Source organism: Jaculus jaculus, chromosome 4 (assembly GCF_020740685.1).
Source record: "Jaculus jaculus isolate mJacJac1 chromosome 4, mJacJac1.mat.Y.cur, whole genome shotgun sequence".
NCBI lineage: Eukaryota > Metazoa > Chordata > Mammalia > Rodentia > Dipodidae > Jaculus > Jaculus jaculus.
Window position 1 is genome coordinate 23417451 of NC_059105.1, and position 19779 is coordinate 23437229.

The following is a 19779-nucleotide window of genomic DNA, read 5'->3' on the forward strand; positions in this document are numbered from 1 at the left end:
TTGGCTTGTAAGCAGATTATTTTTTTTGCACATTTGTGTGTTTGTGTTATACATGTGATATGCATATCTATGTGCAGTATGTGAGCATGTGGTGTGTTTAAATCTATGTGTGGTGTGTGTGTAATTCATAGTGATCTATATGAGCATGTAATGGGTGGTGTGTGTGGTATGCATCTGCATGTGTATTGGCACGTGTGGCACAAGTGCATGCATATGATGTGGAGGACAGAGGTTGGCATCAGGTGTCTTTCTCCACTGCTCTGCACTTTATCATTTGAGACAAGATCTCTTACTGCACCTGGAGCTCACTGATTAGACATCTAGCTAACCAGTTTGCTCTAGACATCCCACCCTATCCATATCCACCCAGACTCCACATGGGTGCCTGAAATCTGAACTCGGGTCCTCAGGCTTGCATGACAAGAGCTTTTCATCCACTCCCAACCGCCTCAGTGGATCTTACCTGGAGAGGTATATCGAGTGTCGGCCAAGATCTGCTGGATTTGCTGGGCAGTCAAGGTGGTGATGGGGGTCAGGAGCTTCTGCTCCAGGCTGGGCAGCTCCCTGAAGGTGTTCACTGAGAACACGTACTCCGGGCTCAGGGAGATCCTCACCAGCTCCTCTTGGTCTGTGTGCCTGGCTATGGCGAGAGGGGCCACACCAAATTGCTTGAGCTCCACGGCCGGCTCCTCCACCTCGTCGTCGGACTTCCCTGAGGAGATGAGGACCAGGAACTGGGGGACGCCCTCTTCTATACGGCTCCCCAGGGGCCTCTGGAAGATGTTCTTCAGTACATACTCCAGGGCATTCCCAATGTAGACCTGCTTTCCGCCCTTGGGCCGCAGCCGCCTCACAGCACTCTGGACTTCATCCTTGCTGGTGTGGGCGTTCAGAGGAAACTCCACTTTAGTGTCCTCGCTAAACTGGATGACCGCTACCCGGGTGGTATCAAAGCCCACATCCAGATACTCCACCAGCCTCTCGATCAGGGCGCGGATGTACTGGAACTCAGAGGCAGCATTCAGGGACCCATCGACGAGAAAGACCACATCCTTCTTGTTACCAACACCTGCAAAGCAAACAGGACCACAGCCTTCACCTGCACTCTGCAATGGCACCAAATTTCACATTTTTTTTTTTTGAGGCACCTCCTAGCTTGCCTGATGATCAAGGGTTCTTACCACCAACTAGAATAAAACACCAGGTCATAGTGTGAGTTCCTTACATTTCAGCAATAACACATCACAGAGGAGGAGCCATCTAAGGACCAGGAGGGGGCCCCTAAGGGAGGCAGAAACCAAGAGCTGCATCTACACCAAATGGGGACAGTGTCACAGGCAGGAAGCACCAATTGTGGCAGAAGCTGCTCAGAGACCCAGTTAGATTGGCTGAGAATCAGCCACTGAGCTCTGCCAGACAGAGATACCTGGGCAGACAGAGGCACTTTCTGAGGAAGGGCAAGGGTGAGCAACAGGTCAGGGTGAAGCCACAGAGGACAAAAGGGGAACAAGTACAGTACTCAGGCAGTCTTTTAAAAGGAGCAGGTCCTGCCAGAGGCGCAACAGAATGTTGAGAGTTTTTGAGATTGGGCAGCAGTGCACTTTTATCAGAACAGGAATTGTGGGGTGCAGCAGAGAATGGACATGAGGAGTGCGGCCAGCGCACTGAGCAGGAGCAAAAGAGGAAGAAGCTGGCTGTCCAGGAAGCAAACAGTGATGAGGCATGAACACCATTGCCAGGAGGGAGCAAACAGAGTTGCCAGATGTTCTCTTGGACTTACTTGTCACTTCTCAGAGGCTTAGATCACCAGCTCAGGGCAAGCCAAGGAGGGAGAGATGGGAAGGAAGGAAGATGGGAAGAGAGGAGGCCACTCTAAAGTGTGGAAAAGCCAATGGGTCAGGCACCAATTGTTCTAGAAGTGCACAATACATTTGGTTTGCAGGAAAGATGCTATGCACACAAGCTAGGTGTGCCTTCTCAGCCACACTGGAGCCTCAAGGTACAGCTCCAGAGACTTCTGTGGTCAAACAAGGCTTATAAATGCTGTGTTTGGGCCAGAAAGATTGATCAGTAGTTAAAGGTGCTTTCTTGCAAAGCCTGACAGCCTAGGTTCCATTCCCCAGTACCCACATAAGTCCAAACGCACAAAGTGACTCGTGCCTGGACTTCATTTGCTATGGCAAGAGGCCCTGGGGCACCCACTTTCTCAATTTCTTCTCTATTTCTCTCCTTAAAAATAAATAAATAAAAATATTTTATGACTGGAGAGATGATTTAGTGGTTAATGTGCTTGCCTATAAAGCCAAAGGACTCAGGTTCTATTCCCCATGGCCCATGCAAGCCACATGCATAAGGTGGCACACGAATCTGGAGTTCGCTTGCAGTGGCTGGAAGCCCTGGTGTACCTATTCTCTCTCTCCCCCACCTTTCTCTCTCCCCTTCACACAAATAAATGAATAAAAATAAAAATGTTAACAATATTTTTAAAAATATAAAAAGAAATTCTGTGTTCTATTGTATCAATGTATGTGTGTGAGAGAGAGAGACAGAATTCTTTACTTTGTACCACTGTTCCCAAATTTATGTGGCTCTGAGCACTTTAAAACATTCTTTGGATGTATGTAGGGCATATCACTCTCTCTGGACACCAGTGATGAGAAGTTGATCCCCCCCCCCAAGCACACTAGGCCAGGTGCCCTCACCCTTCAGTACCCACAGGGCACACATTCTGCCTCCAACTACCTTTCACTTGCCTGTGCTCCTCTCTTTTCCTCCATTCCCAATCTCTACCTTTCCCTCACTGATCCTCTCACCACAGCATAAGACCACAAGGACTTATCTGCCCATGGCCACCAAGCCCAAGTGTCCATGGATTTCAGGCTGGCATTCACTGCAGGAAGGTATAACCAGGGCTCCTCCACAATAAGCTGTGCCAGGGATGGGAGACAATAAGCTTTGCTCATAAGAGCCAGGCAGTCTTCCCCCAGCTAAGGCACCTTTCAGCCCCAAGCAAATTCAAAAGTAGCCTTTACACGTTGGTAATATGTATGCTGGTATTTCAGAGGTCATACCCCTTTGACGGAGCACCTGTGGCCAGGCTAATCCTGGTAGCAGAAAGCTGCTGCTTCCAGGGCCACTCAGGACTCACACTTGGAAGTGTCCCTCTCAGATTCTTCTGCAGAGGTTGACTCTACTAAGCCACCTGAACTTCTGCCAAAAGCTTCCATTTGACCAATAACTTGAACCTGAGCATCTCCAAAGGAAGGCCCCCAAGTTTTCGCGCAGCCATAGCTGTCCACTCTACGTGGCAGAGGTTGCAAGACTGAATGCTCCATAGCCCACCCTCTCCATAGAAGCAGCCCAATGACCACAAGGAAGGACCCTCACCTGGGCTGGGCGGAGACGGGAAAATTGGCTGCAGCCTGCTCAGTTCCTCACGGCTCAGATGGATCACTCTCTCAGAGATGACCTGCTGGACAGTGCCCAGTTCCCGGAAGGTGGGGATGGCCACTGCGAAGTCGGGGATGAAGGAGATGGTCTGCATCTCTGTGATGTCAGCGTTCCCAATGCCAATACCGATGGGCACTGCCCCACCCTGCTTCAGGATCACGGAGGGGCCCCGCACGTCATCCCCAGACCTCTCTGCTGTGAGCACGATCAGGAGCTGGGGGACACCTTCTGCCATCCTGCTACCGGTAGAGCTGGTCAGGATGTTCCTCAGGACAAAGTTCAGGGCGGCCCCTGTGTTAGGGGTTGGCCCGCCCAGCAGGGTGAGCCTGCGGATAGCATTAATGACTCCCTGCTGGTCCATGTGGGAATTCAGGTAGAACTCAGGCCTGGTCCTGTCACTGTACTGCACCAGGGCCACACGCACGCGATCGGGACCCACATCCAGACCCTCCACGACTCTCTGCACAAAATCCTTCAGGAGGGAGAAGCCACTCCGAACACTCTCAGAGCCATCGATGAGAAACACCACATCCTTTTCACCTGAAACTGGATGAAGACACCGGTGACTCTCAGAGGATATGAGAGGCAACGTCACACTGCTGGGGTATGCAACATAATGACCCTCTGGGAAGGTCCAACTCCAGCCCCTGAGTTTGTGGAAATTTCTTTGTAGAGATTAAGCAAAGCATCAGGGAATAAATATTGTCCCAGACTGTCCAGGTGGGCATAAAACATGACATGACCCTTAAGTATCCTTAAAGAGCCTATCAAGAGGGTCAGATCTAGAGAGAGAGGTGACAGCAGAAAGAAGGAAAGGTACCACACTGCCTACAAAGCCTAAGGACCCAGGTTCAATTCCCCAGTACCCATGTAAGCCAGACGCACAAGGTGATGCATGCATCTGGAGTTCCTTTGCTGTGGCTAGAGGCACTGGTGCGCCCATTCTCTCCCTTTCTATCTGGCTCTTTCTCCCTCTCTCAAAATAAAATACATTTTAAAAAGTATTTTTTTAAAGATTTAAACTATAAATATTTAAATCTGTATAACATATTATATTATGAATATTCTGATATCCTTCAAAATTAATTACCCAGATCCTCCTGTCTCACCCAAGAGAGAAGATAGAAAGTCAAAGTGAGAAAATCATGTTCTCTAGATCCCATGTGAACCACATGTCCATTTCCCATCTTCACGTAAGGCCGGAGAGGGCTGCACCCTGAGGCCTCAGAGCCAGCAACCTCTGCCTGTAGGGGCACCCACATTGCTACACCTACCTGGAGCTTGCGCCCCATTTTGCACCGATTTCAGGAGATTCACGATCTGTGGCTGGAGGTCTCCGATCTTGGGGAGGGACTCCGCAGCCAGGATGAAGGCAGGGGATGGCACGATCTGCTCCAGCTCAGTGGGGTCTGCATTCTTGGCTTGGAAGATGAAAGGCACCACTCCACCCTGCCTCAGAGAACCTGCTGGCCCATCCACAGCATCCGAGGACCTCCCAGCCACCAGCAGCACCAGGAACTGCAGCACACCATCCTCAATCCGGCTGCCGGCCGACCTCACAAAGATGTACCTCTGCGCATAGTCCAGGGCGTAGCCCAGGTTAAGGGCTTTCCCCGTCTTGATTTTCATTTTCTTCACAAGATTTAGGATCTCAGGCTTGTTCACGTGCTCATTGAAGCGGGACTCCACCCTGACATCATCGCTGTACTGAGCCACCGCGATCCGGGTCCCATCTGGCTTCACATCAAGCTCTTCGATGATCTTGTAGAGAAAGTCCCTGACAGCGGGGAACTGGCCCACAACATTGGCTGAGCCGTCAAAGAGGAAAAGAATATCTCGCTTGCTCTCTATGAGGAAAGCAGATGGGACACAGTGAGGGGAGTGGTCCTGACAAGGCACGAAGCAGATGCAGCCCAGCACCACCAGCATGTACTGTGGGCCTTCCTGAAACCCAGCTGCAGATCACTGCCCCAGCAAGGGATGAGGAGCCAGCACTGCCACATCACGTCAAAGGGGACTGCACTAGGTTGGTCCAGCCAGCTCAAGGCTGTGCTTTCTCGACAAAGGAAGTCACTAGAAAGCCTGCAGGCCCTGCTCTTGCCTCTGATGGAGTCACTCCAGGACAGAGGGTATTTTCATATTGTTATAAAGAAAATTCTCAGGCTGGAGAGATCGCTTAGCAGTTAAGTGCTTGCCTATGTAGCCTAAGGACCCCAGGATCGATTCCCCAAGACCCACAAGGGGGTGCACGCATCTGGAATTTGTTTGCAGTGGCTGGAGGCCCTGGCACACCCATTCTCTCTCTCTCTATCTGCCTCTTTCTCTCTCTGTCTGTCACTTTCAATAAATAAATAAATAAAAATAAACAAAAAAAATTTAAAAAAAAGAAATTTCTTGGGCTGCAAAAATGGCTTAGTGGTTAAGGCATTTGCCTATGAAGCCAAAGGACCCAGGTTTGATTCTACAGGTCCCACGTAAGCCAGTTGCATGAGGGGCACATGCATCTGGAGTTTGTTTACAGTGGCCAGAGGACTTGGCATGCCAATTCTCTCTCTATGTCTATCTCTCTTCCCTCTCTCTCTCTCTCTTTCCTTGCAAATAAATAAATAAAACTTAAAAAAGAGAAAAGAAAACTCTCAAAGAGATGCTTCCAATTATACTTTTGCTTAAAAAATTAACCTCCACCTCTAGCAACAGAGGTGGGTGCACATCAATTCCCCATGGGTCACGGCCTGGTCATGTACCTGCTCTAACCCAAACATCTTATCAGTAACTTCAGGCCATGGATTAAGACCCAAATTAATGTCTGCCATTGTTAACGTGAGAGGCCTCGGCAAGTACTTTTCAAGTCCCTGTAACTGGACCACAGAAAACACTGGTGACAGCCAGAATGAGGTGGCTCCATGTCTCACAAATGTCATTTCCAATTCAAATAGTTCTGAGAACTATTTTGACTAGACTGCCTCTGGTTCAGTCTTCCCATCCACCCATCTGTAAGCAGTCCACAAGCTGGTAGAAGAAATCTCCCCATAGCTTGGAGTCCTAGTAAATATGACAACAGTAGAAATTCAGACTAACTTTGGAACCAAAACACTGTTGCATGAAGGTACAAAGATGGTTTTTAAATAGAGCAGAATCTAAGTGGATGTCATTTTAGAAGAAAATTTCAATTTTTAAATAATGCCAAAGCATGCTCATGTATGAGCCAGCCCTCTCTCCCTTCCTTCCTTCCTCTCTCTCCCTCTACTTCTTTATACTTCCTCTGCCTTTCCCTCCCTCCCTCTCTTCCACATGGTTTTTCACTCCTCAGTGTTCACAGGCTTCTGAATAAAGTTTCAGATAACATGAACAGGACAGAAGCTAGATGTAGCTATACCTGCATAACAGACACTCTTTAGAATCTAAATTTGCTGGTCCAGTGTCTTCAACCCCCATCCCAACCATTTCAATCCATCTACAGCTCACAGCTCTCAGGTTCAGGGAAGTGTCCGAGGAGGGAGAGGACCCCGTGCCCACGGGAGCTTTACCTGGCTGGGCGAGTGGTACTTCCACCACATTTCCACTAACATATGTGGTCAGGGGCTGAATCAGTTGCTGAGGCAAAGCTGGCAGGGAGCTGAAATCATCCATGAGATACACCAGACTCGGGCTAAAAGCAATCTGCTCAAGCTCGCCCTTATCCGCCCGGCTGGCCCCCACACAGAAGGTGAGCACGCCTGCACGTGCCAGGGCATTGGCAGCTTGCAGATAGGAGTCCTCGGACTGCCCGGCCGTGAGCAGGAGTAGCAGCTGTGGCACATGTTCCTGGGTCCTGCTGCCGCCCTCCTCCGTGAAGTGGTTGGCATGGACATAGCTCAGGGCAGAGCCCAGGTTCAGGCCCGAGCCCCCCTTGAGCTGTAAGCGCCTCAGGTGGGCAAGCAGCTCTGGCTTGGTCTGGTAAGTGTCTAGAGAGAACTCCGTGACTGGAGTGTCACTAAATTGCACTAAACCAACACGAATATTATCACTGCCGACATCAAGGCTGTTAACTAGGTTCATTACAAAGTCGCGCACATAAGGGAAATTGGTTTTTCCAACGTTGACGGATCCATCCAAGAGGAAGATGATATCTCTTTTGTTTACGTGAACTGCAGTGAAGCACAGAAAACAGTGAGACACATGGGGCTTCCCATGTGTGCCCGTCATGGGGCACACATGCCAACACGTAGAGCACAGAGGAGGTCAGCGTGGCACAGCGTGTCCTTCTGGCAAAATATGATAGGCAGCTGCATGTTTTTCTCTTACAGTGACTTGCATTTGCATAGCACATGTATAGCCAAGTGAATGAAACCAAGGCAGTTCACAGAGTGACCAAGTTAGAATGTTTACAGCCAACAAAGTTACCACATCTCTGAAACACAGTGTAAATACCACAAGGCTGGTGGCTTCCTGCATCTCCTGTCTCTGACCCACAGTCACAGTGGGTTCACCTGTGCTAGATGGTCTGTGCTGCCCAGGAGCCTGGGCCCTCTGGGTCTTATGCAAGAGCACTACAGGGCATTTTCCAATGACAGCTGAGAGCAGCAAGCCCACATGAACCTAGGGACACTCTTTCCTTATGACTAAATGCCAGTCAAAAGCCAGCTGTTCTCATTCTGCACATCCTCAGGCAACCCCTTGTCAGTCTCTTCTGTACCCCTGTCCTATCTGGGGTCATTGCATTGCTGGGCAATAATCCAACTAGATACCCAGGGCAGTTCTTCCAATGGGATAGGACAGGATGGTAAGTACGATGGTCAATATTGTCAACTTGACAGGGTCTGGAATCACCCAGGAGACAAACCTCAGGGCACATCTCTCATTGGGTTAATTAAGATGGGAAGACACACCCTGACTGTGGGCAGCAGCATCCCATGGGCTGGGCTCCCAGACTGAATAAAAAGGAGAAGGAGAGCTGAGCAGCAGCGCTCACCTCTCTGCCTCCTGACTGCGCATGCGGTGTGACCCGCTGCCTCCTGCTGCTGCCTTCCCCAGCATGATGGGCATACCCTCGAGCCGAGAGCCTGAAGAAACCTCTCCTCAGTCCTTAAGTTGCTTTTGTCAGGTATTTTATCACAGCTACAAGGAAAGTAACTAGTGCAGTTGGTAGCCAGTGAACTACAAATGAAATTCTGCTCTTGCCAAGATTATGTTCACAAGGAATGAAAATGCATAGTTCTCAAGTTAGAGTGCATATCTGAGGCTTTAACCAACCAAGGCTGGACCAGAAATACCTGAAGTAAATAATATCCGTCCTGAACATGAGCATAACTTTCATCCCCTAACCAATGTAGTGCAATGCTATTTACCAGCATTCCCACTGCATCGGGCACCACAGGCAATGTAGGGAGGAAGAAGATGTGCATAGATTTCATGCAAGCACTACAGCATGTGATGTGAGACTTGAATATCCATGGTAACAAGGAAGAGCCTGGACAATCCTCCATGAATGCTGAAGGACATCTGTTTGTCCCCCTGCACCTTGAAAGACTGCACTTCCTACTTTCCCCTGGTCTTCACTGTCACTTACACTTCCTTCTGTTACCAAGTTGAACTTGGCTATAAGAGTGGGTTAGAAGAAAGAGAGAGAGAGAGAGAATGGTTTTATTACTCCCAAGACCCTAGAGTCTGAGGAGAGGGCAGACCCTAATGCAGCAGGGTCATGCACTGAGCCATCTTGCAGTGTGAGGGCTGTGAGGCAGGCAAGCCACATTCTAAGATATTCATCTTCTCTTCATCAAGGACCAAGAGTCACATGCACCCAATTCACAGGCTCAGAGAGCTTCATAGTACCTCTAAACTACCTCTCACCACCAGTCATACTGATGAAGGATTTGAAGAACCATGGCTTTGGTCTTCACACCCATCCATTCAATGTGCTTTCCCAGTGAAGGAAATCTCTTGTGAAAGGAAAGCAGGGGGCTAAAGGGACACTGCATCTTCCCTGAATAAAGGCACTATCGCCTCAGGAAATGAAGGTCCTTAGTGGTGGGGAGTAACAATCTGACAGGGCCACCTGTAGAGACAGAAAAGGTCCTAACCAGAAATAAGAAATGAGAGTGTCCTTCTCGGCCAGAACTATATAAAGAGGAGAACCTATGGTCCTACAATTTAGTCACAAGTTTGCTGTAGTCAACAATTCTCGACACCAGGGAAAAGTAAAGGTCGACATAAAGTCTGTTTGCTGTGGTTGTTTTTATCACTGACCATTGGACTGTCACCTAAGCATACCACCACCACTGGGATTTTTCTCAAATGTTCTACCTGCTCTCCCTCCTGCATGCCTGAGCCAAGGCCACCATACCTTCCGTGGTTCCGGAGAGGGTCCTGAGGGGCGCCAGCAGGGTGGGCAGCAGGCCTTGCAAAGGACTAGGGCGGAACTCAGCAGGGGTGAACACCAGGGAGGGTTTGAACGCAATCTCTTCCAGCTCAGCCTGGTCGGTGTCCTTGTTCCCAATGGCGAAGGCCATGATGTTACTTCTCTTCAGCTCCTGTGCAGGCTGGCCGACCTCGTCTAGGGACTTACCGCCGGTGATCAGCACCAGGAGTTTGGGAACCCCCTCAGCCGCCCGGTAGCCAGCCGAGCTGGTGAACAGGTTGTTGCGAACGAAGTCGAGGGCGGAGCCCGTGTACAGGGCGGAGCCCTCCAGGGGCCTCATCTTGCGCACGGCCGTTACAGCTTCCCTCTTGCTGGGGTGGGTATTGAGATAGAACTCGGGCTGTACAGTGTCTGCGTACTGAGCCACTGATACCTGGATCAGGTCCTGTCCGATCTCCAGCCTCTGGATGACCCTGGCAATGAAGTCGCGGATGGCATTGAAGTTGGCCAGCCCCAGGTTGGAGGAGCCATCCACTAGGAAGACGATGTCCCTCTTATTGACTTCCACGACTGTAGGTAGCAACATGGAAAGGTGAGTAGATTGATCTAGCCACCACTCATCAGTGACCTCTACAGAGCCACCATGCACAAGATTCTTCCATTGCTTTGGCCAAGGTGACATCAGAGGCTGCCCCAGAGGAAACGCCACGTTTGCTAGCGACATTTTCGTCCTTCCCTATTGTATGGAGGGTGGCTCCTTCCCCTCCTGCCTTATCATTTAAACAAACAACTTCACAGAAACAAGCTTGATGGCAGTAGCCACCTTGTTTATATGCCACCACTCAAAGGGCTCTATACTGTTACAAACCTGTAACTTGGCCAGAGTGAAGCCATAGCTAGAATAACTAAAGAAACATCTCATATTTGCTCAGGAAGCCCATTGTGTCATAAACCTGATTTCAAAACATCACATATCACCAAATGCAAAATCTGAAAGGGAATGGACACCCTTGTGCTTTGATTCTATAATCCCTGGCTTTCTTCTTAAGGTACAATTTGTCAAAAATGACCTAAGAGTTGAAAAACAAAATCAGACTCAAAGCCAACAAAGGCTTGCCACCGTGTCTGACTTCAGAGTCCTTAGTGGTGAACGTCCTCAGTGACAGCCTCAACTGGGACGTCTCAGAGAAAGCACAAAGCAAAAATGCCTCAGGCAGATCCCTACCCACGGCGACTGACTTTCCCAGAGTGGGTACAGCCTGCCCAAGGGGCAGGAACGTGAATCAGACTTCTGAGCCTGCTCTACAAACCTGGAGGGGCATTAAGACCTGTAAGAGTACCCAGATGTCTGAACAACAGAGGGTGTTTCTAAAGGGCCCCATGCCTCCCTTACATGCAGCCAGTATGACAAGTGATTTAGCAAACAGCCGGCAGAAGAAAGGAGGTTGGGAAGAAACACACAAAGAATGCCCTGACAATGAGCTACCTCTTGTGATGCAGTTTAAATAAAACACAGCTCATTTCTAGTGATGGAAGTCAGGGCCTAGAGCCTGGGACTGTGGTGTCAGAGTCACTGGGAGGGGTGCCATAAGGAATGGCTTTAGGACTCGCACCTCCTCTCCTCACCCTAGGCAGCTAGAGGAGGTCTGTGTTTTTACAGGAGCGTAGTGTTTGTGTGCCGGCATGTTTAGTACAGTACCTAGTCACCGACAGTGCAACCGTGTGTGTGGAATGGCATTTTGCCTTTTCTCAATATGCTGCGGGCCTGGTTCTGAACATCCACTCAAGGATACCACCGATCCTCCCTCAGCTCAGAGCTCGTGCTCTCTCGGGCTCACCTTTGCACCTTTGACTTGGGTTTAAAATGTCTTTGCAGATAAACTTAACGTACACATATACATTGGACTCTTGTATCTTTATTTCATTAGGGTTAATGTATATATGCACGTGTGTATAAATGTATATTGCATACATAATATAGCATGTCTGTATCACATGTGCTTATCATGCCTATCACACACAGCAGACAAATAAACACATGATGGTCCCCTGAGAAGTGTCATCCTTTATGACAGCTGTCTCCAGGTACACCTGATAAATACCATACCACCCCCCAGAGCTTAGAACCTCTTCTAGGAGCACCCCTACATTCTACCAGAAGGCTATGGAAGGACAGATGTCCACATGGAGGGATATGGAACCTGTGAGGTATGGGTGCTGCTCTGTGAAATCTACAGTGCACCTCAGAATCCCCCAGGTTCCACAGCAGAAGTCCACTTTGATTATGGACGAGCTTACTTAGGTCTGGTTTGGGTTGAAGATGCTGAGGACTACTACCAGGTAGACAATAGAACTGTGCTCGGACAAATCCAGTAATTACTGAGAAACTCCCACACAACTCAGGAGTACATGGGTTTTATGACTTCTGCATGCCCCTGACATTGGCCTGCCAGCTTTGCAGAACCACATGCTTTCTCTGGGCATTTGTTTTGGCTGCCCCATGGGCTCCTCAAGTTCAGTTAGTAACCCTGCGATTGTCACACTGACTGTTGGGGACTATGTCAGCATCTTTCACCTGATCTGAAATGCCAGCCTACAGGAAGTCATCTTTCCTCCTTCCCACTGCTCTGCCCAGACAAGCACCTTCTTAAAAGGTGAACTTGAAGATCCTGATAATTGGCTGACTACACTGCCTGATCCTCTTCGACCCTCACCCCTGTGAACTGGCACCAGCGTATCTCCTGGAGGCCTTCTCCCTCCAGAGCCAGGAGTTTTGGGGTGTCTGTCTTCATTCTTTCCACTACCATCCCCAAAGCATCCAATCCTATGCCCATCCTCAGAGCTCGTGTCCTGTCCACCTGGCTCCTTCCCATCCTCTTCCCCAGGGCTATCTTCCTGTTCATTCCACTCAGTCTTCTGAAGGGCTTAAAGACCAGTCATCTGAGGCCCTGACCCCCCACTAAAGTGTGTTCTCCTGTCCACTCTAGCACCTGCTTCTAGGGCCACACCTTATGACTTTATGACTGCCATAGATACACACCTCTGATATTTCATACATCCTACCTCTGCCCAGCACCCTTCCTTCCAGCCAACTGACACCCTGTACTTTTGTAGTCACAGTGGGTTCTCAGCTATGGCCCTCAGGACTTCACCTCCCTCAGTAAAGCCCCATCCTCTGCACCCTTACCTGTGCCCATCCTCACGGCCTTTCTAAGTCACTTGACCCCTTGCCCTGTCGTCATGCTCCCCTTAGGCCGTCTGGCAAAGCCTCCATGCTGATCCTCCCTCTCCATGGGCCACACACACACACAGAGATTCCTGAAGAAACCCCATGGTGAGGAATCCTGTGTCCCACTCATGGAACCCCAGAACATACACAAGAGCTACTCCAGCATGCCAGTGTACACTACTCTCAGGAACTTGGTCTCCCTGTTTTGCAGGGACCAGTGACTGCTCTCCCTCTCCTGAGTCCTCCTCCAGGGTCACTGCCACAGAGGATCTGACCTGACTCACCCATAGTTGTTGATTCTCCTCCCCCACGCCTGTGGCTTCTCCAGCCTCTGCATACCTGCATACCAGATCAGCCTGAACTGGAGGCTCCATCACCCCCAGCCCCATATGATGATGGCTCCAGAAGGAAACCAAGCTCCTCCATCTTGCTGCAGGGCCTGCTATTCCGTCTGCCTGGAGCTCTCTTTCCTCTGCTCTTTCTGTGTTCCTTTCTCTTTTGCTTCAATGCTATTCAGATGGGCCTGCTGAGTTCCCTGCTTCCCCCACCCCCGCACAGCCACAGCCCTCTTAGTGACCTTGCGTAACTAATCACACTTGTATTTTGTTTGGTCACTGGTTCATGTTCTATTCTCTTTTCTCCATTTTTACACTAACAGACCAAAAACTACAGCTGTGTCTCCAGCACCTGGCATAGTGCCTGGTCCATATCAGATAGTTACAAATATTTGGTGAATATTTACAAGTCAGTTACTAAGACTAAAGTGATATTTCTAAGCAAGTAGCTAAAGCTCATGGGAAATCCAAGTGAGGCAATATGGGTCCCATGTTAATGAAGAGGTTGAACCTTCACCTAAAGCAAGGTGATCTCCACTTAGTGTCACTTCCTTGACAAGAGCTCCAGAAGTCAGAGCCCACAGAGGTGGTGTGACCTACCCAGGATCACACAACTGCTTAACACAAGACTCAGTACCAGAGCCACATGCCCCAAGACACAGCCATGATACTTACTTTGTTCATAAAACCTTAGTTTACTCCCAAAAGCATGCAGATCCAGAAAAACCTAGCTTGTTTCTTGAAGTGCTGGGCATGTAAATGGAGCATGATGGAGAGAGATGTGAGCAGCTCAGAGCCCTGCTGGGTCCAGGCACACCCTTCCTCTGTCCTTCACTCCCACTTCTCTAAGAGCACTCTCCTCAGACTGCTGCCCCACCTCTCTCTACTGAAGGGTTTCACTCCGGTCTATGACCCATCAAGGGTGGAAGAGCTGGGGAGAATGCATGCTGCAAAAAGCCCAGCCTCTCTGAACTCAGTTTTTCCAGGAGCCTTCTCTGCAAAGCCATCCTCATGCCTAACCATGTCACCAGGACACAGTTCTGGTGTCCAAATCAGGTAACAATGTCGTAGTTCTGAGCCTTCTACCCATAGATGTCATTAAGAGAAAGCACTGTCTTAAAATCATCTGGGATAGCCTGGCATGGTGGCTCACAACTTTAAATCCAGCACTCAAGCAACAGAGGTAGGAGGATCGCCATGAGTTCTAGGCCACCTTGAGACAACATAGCGAATTCCAGGTCAGCCTGGATTAGAGCAAGACCCTATTTCAAAAAACAAACAAAACAAAAAAAATCAGCTAGAAAAACTTGTGCTGATTCTGGTGAATTTTACATGTTTAGGGAAATTTGGAAAGTCACTTTCCTCCTATGCAATAACTGAGCAGCCAGCGCAATGAAGAACAGGTCCATTCCATGTATGAACCAAGAAGGAACTTGCAAATTAATTTCATGTAATTGCATGCTCAGTAAAAGGTTTATGTTTTCAACTCTTGACACTGCTTTCTCAAAGAGAACCAATCTGGAAACCCAATGATACAATGGTGAAAAATGCTTCTGGCAGTAGTCATCCCATAGATCTCGACCCTGTCCTCATAGACCTGGAAGCCCACATGTGCAGGGTGTTTCTCCACACAGGGAAATGAACCACGAGCTGTGGATGGCTGCCAGAGTCACCCAGGAGCAGCCCTTGTGCCCATGTGCTCTGAGCCTGCGTTCTGCTGAGGCACTGGAAGAACCGTGAAGATGGTGCTCTTGTGTGACTGGACAGGTCATGGAAGGGGAACTCGGGCAGCACCAGGAAGGGAGTTGGGTGTTTTGGGAAACTTGTGGCAGCAGCTATGTGCCTACCGTACTGAATGGCATCCATATGATCTTCCCAAAGTCATGAAATTTAAGCCATCTGAAAGTAACTGGCATCTCAGCCCACCAGGTAGGAGAACCTGAGCTTTTCTGATGTCCCCACAATGTCCTGTGGTTGTTAAAAGTATTATTTATGTGACTTTTGGTATGTGTTTTTAGTGACTTGATAGTTGTGTGCCAAAGCTCTTCTCTGCAAGAGTGCATCATAAACTTGCCCACTCAGAACAATGACTTATGGAAATGGCTCTCCACAAACATTCCATCAGGCAAGTGCTCCACCATGCCTAACGGAGACATTGACCTCTCAGTGTCCACATTGAGAGACAACAGCAGATGCTACTCTCCTCTGGTTTTGAAAAGAGAATGTTCAAGAAATTCATACAGGTTTATAATAACTTTACCCTGGAGCAGTTTTCTTAGAATTGTAATGAATCCCTCAAATAAATGTTAATATGACAGGATTATAATAACCCAGTGACGCTTACTAATAGCTCAACATAGCACTTTGTTGAGTTACCCAGCAAAGCGCACTCCCCCACATTGTGTGTTCTACGAGAGCTTTCTACTCGCTCACTGGTCTTTCCATCTCTTGACACCACAACACACACAGACAGGGCAACCAGGAGCTGATACATCACCAGATCACCAGAGGACTGAACTGTGGGTACTTACAGGTTCTTCCAAGGAGACTCACTCAGGGCCCACCTTACTTCTAGGAAAACCATCACACAACACACCCCCCTCCTGTAGAGATGGCGAAAAGAACATACATACCTTGTGTGACAATGGTTGGCGGTTGCAAGACAATGTGCCTTTGGGCCACGCCAACAATGTACGGCAGTAATTGCTCCTGGAGGTCCCCAAAGCTACGGAATTCCGGTACAGTAAACACCAAGTTGTCATCAGTAGCTATGTGCTGTAGCTCGGCCCTGGAGGCGGCCTGGGCTCCGAGGCCGAATGAGAACACGCTAGCCTGCTTCAGAGCTACCACCCCGTCACGGATCTCATCACTAGAAGGCCCAGCACTTATGAGGACCAGCACCTGGGGAACCCCTTCCTCCACACGGCTGCCCCCCGCCCGTGTAAAGTGGTTCTCCACCACAAAGTCAAGGGCCAGGCCAATGTTGGCCAGCTCCCCCCCAGCAAAGCGGAGGGCCTTCACTGCATCCAGAACCTGAGCCTTGGAGGAGTAGGCATCCAAAGGGAACATGGTTCTGGGCTCATCGCTATACTGGACCACCCCCACTCGTATCTGCTGGGTTCCAATTGAAAGTCTCTCAAGGAGATTTACAAGGAAGTCGCGAATGACAGCAAAGTGGGCACTTCCGGTGTTGTTTGATCCGTCAATAAGGAAAAGAATGTCAGCAGAGTCTTGTGCTTTGAAGAGAGAGAAATGCAAAAAAAAACAGAAAATGTGAAAGCATTAGAACAAGTGACCACATGCATCATTCAGTGTTCTGACATGTTTCTTTGGGAACCAATAAGAAACACGAAATAATGGACGAACAAAACACAATGTTGATTAAGAAATGTGAGGTTCTCTTTTAGTTCTGCATTCTGAATGGATAAGAGGCAACTTTTCATGAACCATGTGTGAGGTAGATACAGTTCATCAAGTGTTCATCTGTGATATCTTTGTACTTGAATCTCAAAACATCACAGAATAGAAAATTTGGTTCAATATTCTGAAACTTTCTACTGAATTTAGAGGGCAGTGCAATGGAGAAATAGGAGAAATAGGAGAAAGCAAATAAGTAAACAAAAATCCAATTTTTTTCTGGTCTTTGGACATTTTTCCCACTTCCTCAAGTGATTGTAATTATTTTATACTAGTGCATAGCTTACAAAGACAGCGCCAGGTCATGGCTTTGAGACTCATTGTCCCAAAAGATTACTTGAACTTCTGTGTAACTATTGTCCACATTCTTTCTTCTTGAAACCAAAATGGCTGGATATGCATAACTCTGAGAGTCGGAACTCAAAGCCGCATTCAGAGTCCTAACTTAAAAACACTTCAATGTAGTTTGGTATGATATTTCTTTCTCACGTGTTGTTAAGTTGTGTGGAATTCAAATGCAGGTCTTGAACCAGGCAAGGTGCCTTGCTGATTTTCAGCATTGCCTCGATATTCAATCAAGTAATGCAGAACAATGTTAAGCAGAATGACATGAAACCAGTCATGACACAATTATCCAATCTTATTTTTATGACACCCTAGGTAGATTGCCAGCAGGACTGGGAGCATCTGATGAAGCTTTAATCATTAGATCTAGAGTCAAACAAGAAACATAAAAGGCTGCCAGAGACCTCTTCTCCTCCCCATGATGGAGGCTTCGAGCCTTAGTTTATTGCTGGGAATGGAGCCGCACAGAGGTGCTGGGAAGAACAGCCACAAGTAAGACTGCCAATCAAGGCAGGGTTTCAAAGACTCACCTAGAACATTTGTATAGGGCTGGTTTAAACCAGAAAGGACAAGAAGAGATTTAACTTGAGCACGCATATTCATATTCTGGGGTTCTGGGAAGCTCTATCTGAGGCATAATTGTTATGCTGTATGTAAGAACATTCATGCTCATCTTTTACTGTCAGTAAATGCTTTATATTTGAAATTAATTTTCCTTAAATCAGTAAAATCATTTTTATTCTTACTGTGGTGAAGGATTGAACCTCATCTCATATAATGGACATGTTTTGCACTAGAAACATGGCAATCTTCTGCAAACTCCTGTCATGCAAGCCGGAGCAGGGAATGCCGTTTCTAGTAACACTGTCATTCATCCCTAAGGGTACAAAGCCCCTGACATCATCTTCACAGATTAACCCTCTGCACAGGGAAAGGTAGCGACGTGGCAATAATTGCTACCACAATCCTTCATGTAAGACATAATGAGGACAGGGCCTTTGCTAAGAGTGGGCCTGGGCACTGAACTTCCAAGAGTTCACCAGTCTTCAGGCCCGACAGAGACCCCTGAAGGATCTTGGTAGGGTGCAGAGTCAGGGAGTGGGAGTGGCATAGGATAACACAGAAGTGGCTCAAATCCTGGCAAGCATTAGAGGTTCCATAAAGGACATCGCAAAACCCAAAACTTCTACGTCTGCACCAGTGACCCTAAGGGACATGAAAGGATCTGCCACTTGCCACATCGTGACACTTAAAAGACAGTTAATGAGGATCAGAGTGTCCAGTACTAAAATGACACTTAAGCCATCGCATGGCTCTATTCTCTGTGAGTTCATACGTACCCTTTTGGCTGTAATTGATAACAATGCCAACAGGACAAAAGAGCCCGAAGGCATTTTTCAAAGAGTATGAATAGGTCATAAAAATGTTGGATAATCTGTCATCACTGAGCCAAAAACACCATCTTCTTACACACACACGATCATGGGACACATAGAGCATGCTTTGTTATGTGGAGAGCCGAAGCCTCGCAGAGCTCCAGGTGCCCAGGGCTCTGTGTGCAGCAAGGCAAACCAACGGCCAGGACTAACCCCGAGGGCAATCAGGCTGCCTGAACTTTAAAGTGTGTGGGGCTGTCTGGGTTTTGGCTTTGATGTCGCATCTGTCGCTCCCTCTCTGGCACTTTCTGTGGGAATTTTCCAGATGCCTGGGGAAGTGTGGGATCCTTCAACAGTACCGGAAGCCCTGCTTTCCTAGCTCTTGACACCTTCCGTAGCTCACGTGGCGCTTCCCTTCATTACAGAACCATCACACTCTTATTTCCTATGCAAGGCACAACATGGTATATATGCTTCACAAATTTTGAAGCCTTTGTATTTTTTCGGGAAAAGAAAGTTTATGCTGAAATCCTCACCACCGCCCATAGCTGTTGATTTAAAATGAAGGTTATATCTTGGTTGCATCTTCGTGCAAGCATGCAACACTTAGAGACTGACCACGTGAGCAGAGTTTGCGATGAACGGTGGGTACCGTTAATGTAGTGCAGAGAGTTCGTGTTTTACGACCAAGAACATTCTGCAAGGAACCTATGCTTAGTAGACAGGGGATAAGAAAAAACAAGCCTAGCTTATCGGTGACCCTGATGTGAACCTCGTACGTGCTTTCCCCAAAGCTGTGCACAGAGGCAGCCTGGTGTGAGTTCATATTCGTTGTGTTTTCTGCCAGCTGTGCCACATGCAGCAGGACATGGTGTCAGGAGTCACGAGTGCAGTTAGAGACGGCAAACAACCAGATTAATACTCCACCCTGGTGCTGCCAGTGGCTGCATACTGCTAGACAGAGATGCTTTCTTGGCATAAAGACAAAGGTTTCATCATCTGTGTAGTAACATGGTGGGTTGGGAGACCCGCTTGGCACTTGCTGTGGTCAGTTTTGACCATTTATATAATGGTGATACATAAAAGGCAAACTCACCTATTCTTTTTTGCCAAAATATCAATTTAAACACTGTGCCTTTCTCTGACAATCCTTTCACATTTTTTTTCATGTGTATAAATGTGCGGTGTGCATGCTCACATGGGTGTGGGCATGTGTGTGCAGGTGTGTGTGTGTGTGTGTGTGTGTGTGTGTGTGTGTGTGTGCGCACACATGTAGAGACCAGAGGGCAC

The 19779-nt window shown here is 48.3% G+C and overlaps 1 protein-coding gene across 6 annotated transcripts in view; it reads right to left on the minus strand.

Annotated features, from left to right (window-relative positions):
- Col6a3 (collagen type VI alpha 3 chain) overlaps positions 1-19779 on the minus strand; it is an 83370-nt gene that overhangs the window by 42924 nt on the left and 20667 nt on the right. For 3 of the 6 annotated variants that reach the window (XM_045146925.1, XM_045146921.1, XM_045146919.1), the window contains 6 exons: positions 15985-16587; positions 9773-10357; positions 6978-7577; positions 4725-5297; positions 3388-3996; positions 464-1069 (listed from right to left, as the gene is read on the minus strand). In XM_045146925.1, coding sequence (XP_045002860.1) covers positions 464-1069; positions 3388-3996; positions 4725-5297; positions 6978-7577; positions 9773-10357; positions 15985-16587 — 3576 coding nt within the window. The remainder of the gene's footprint in view (positions 1-463; positions 1070-3387; positions 3997-4724; positions 5298-6977; positions 7578-9772; positions 10358-15984; positions 16588-19779) is intronic. The other 3 variants (XM_045146923.1, XM_045146922.1, XM_045146924.1) reach the window with 3 other exon arrangements.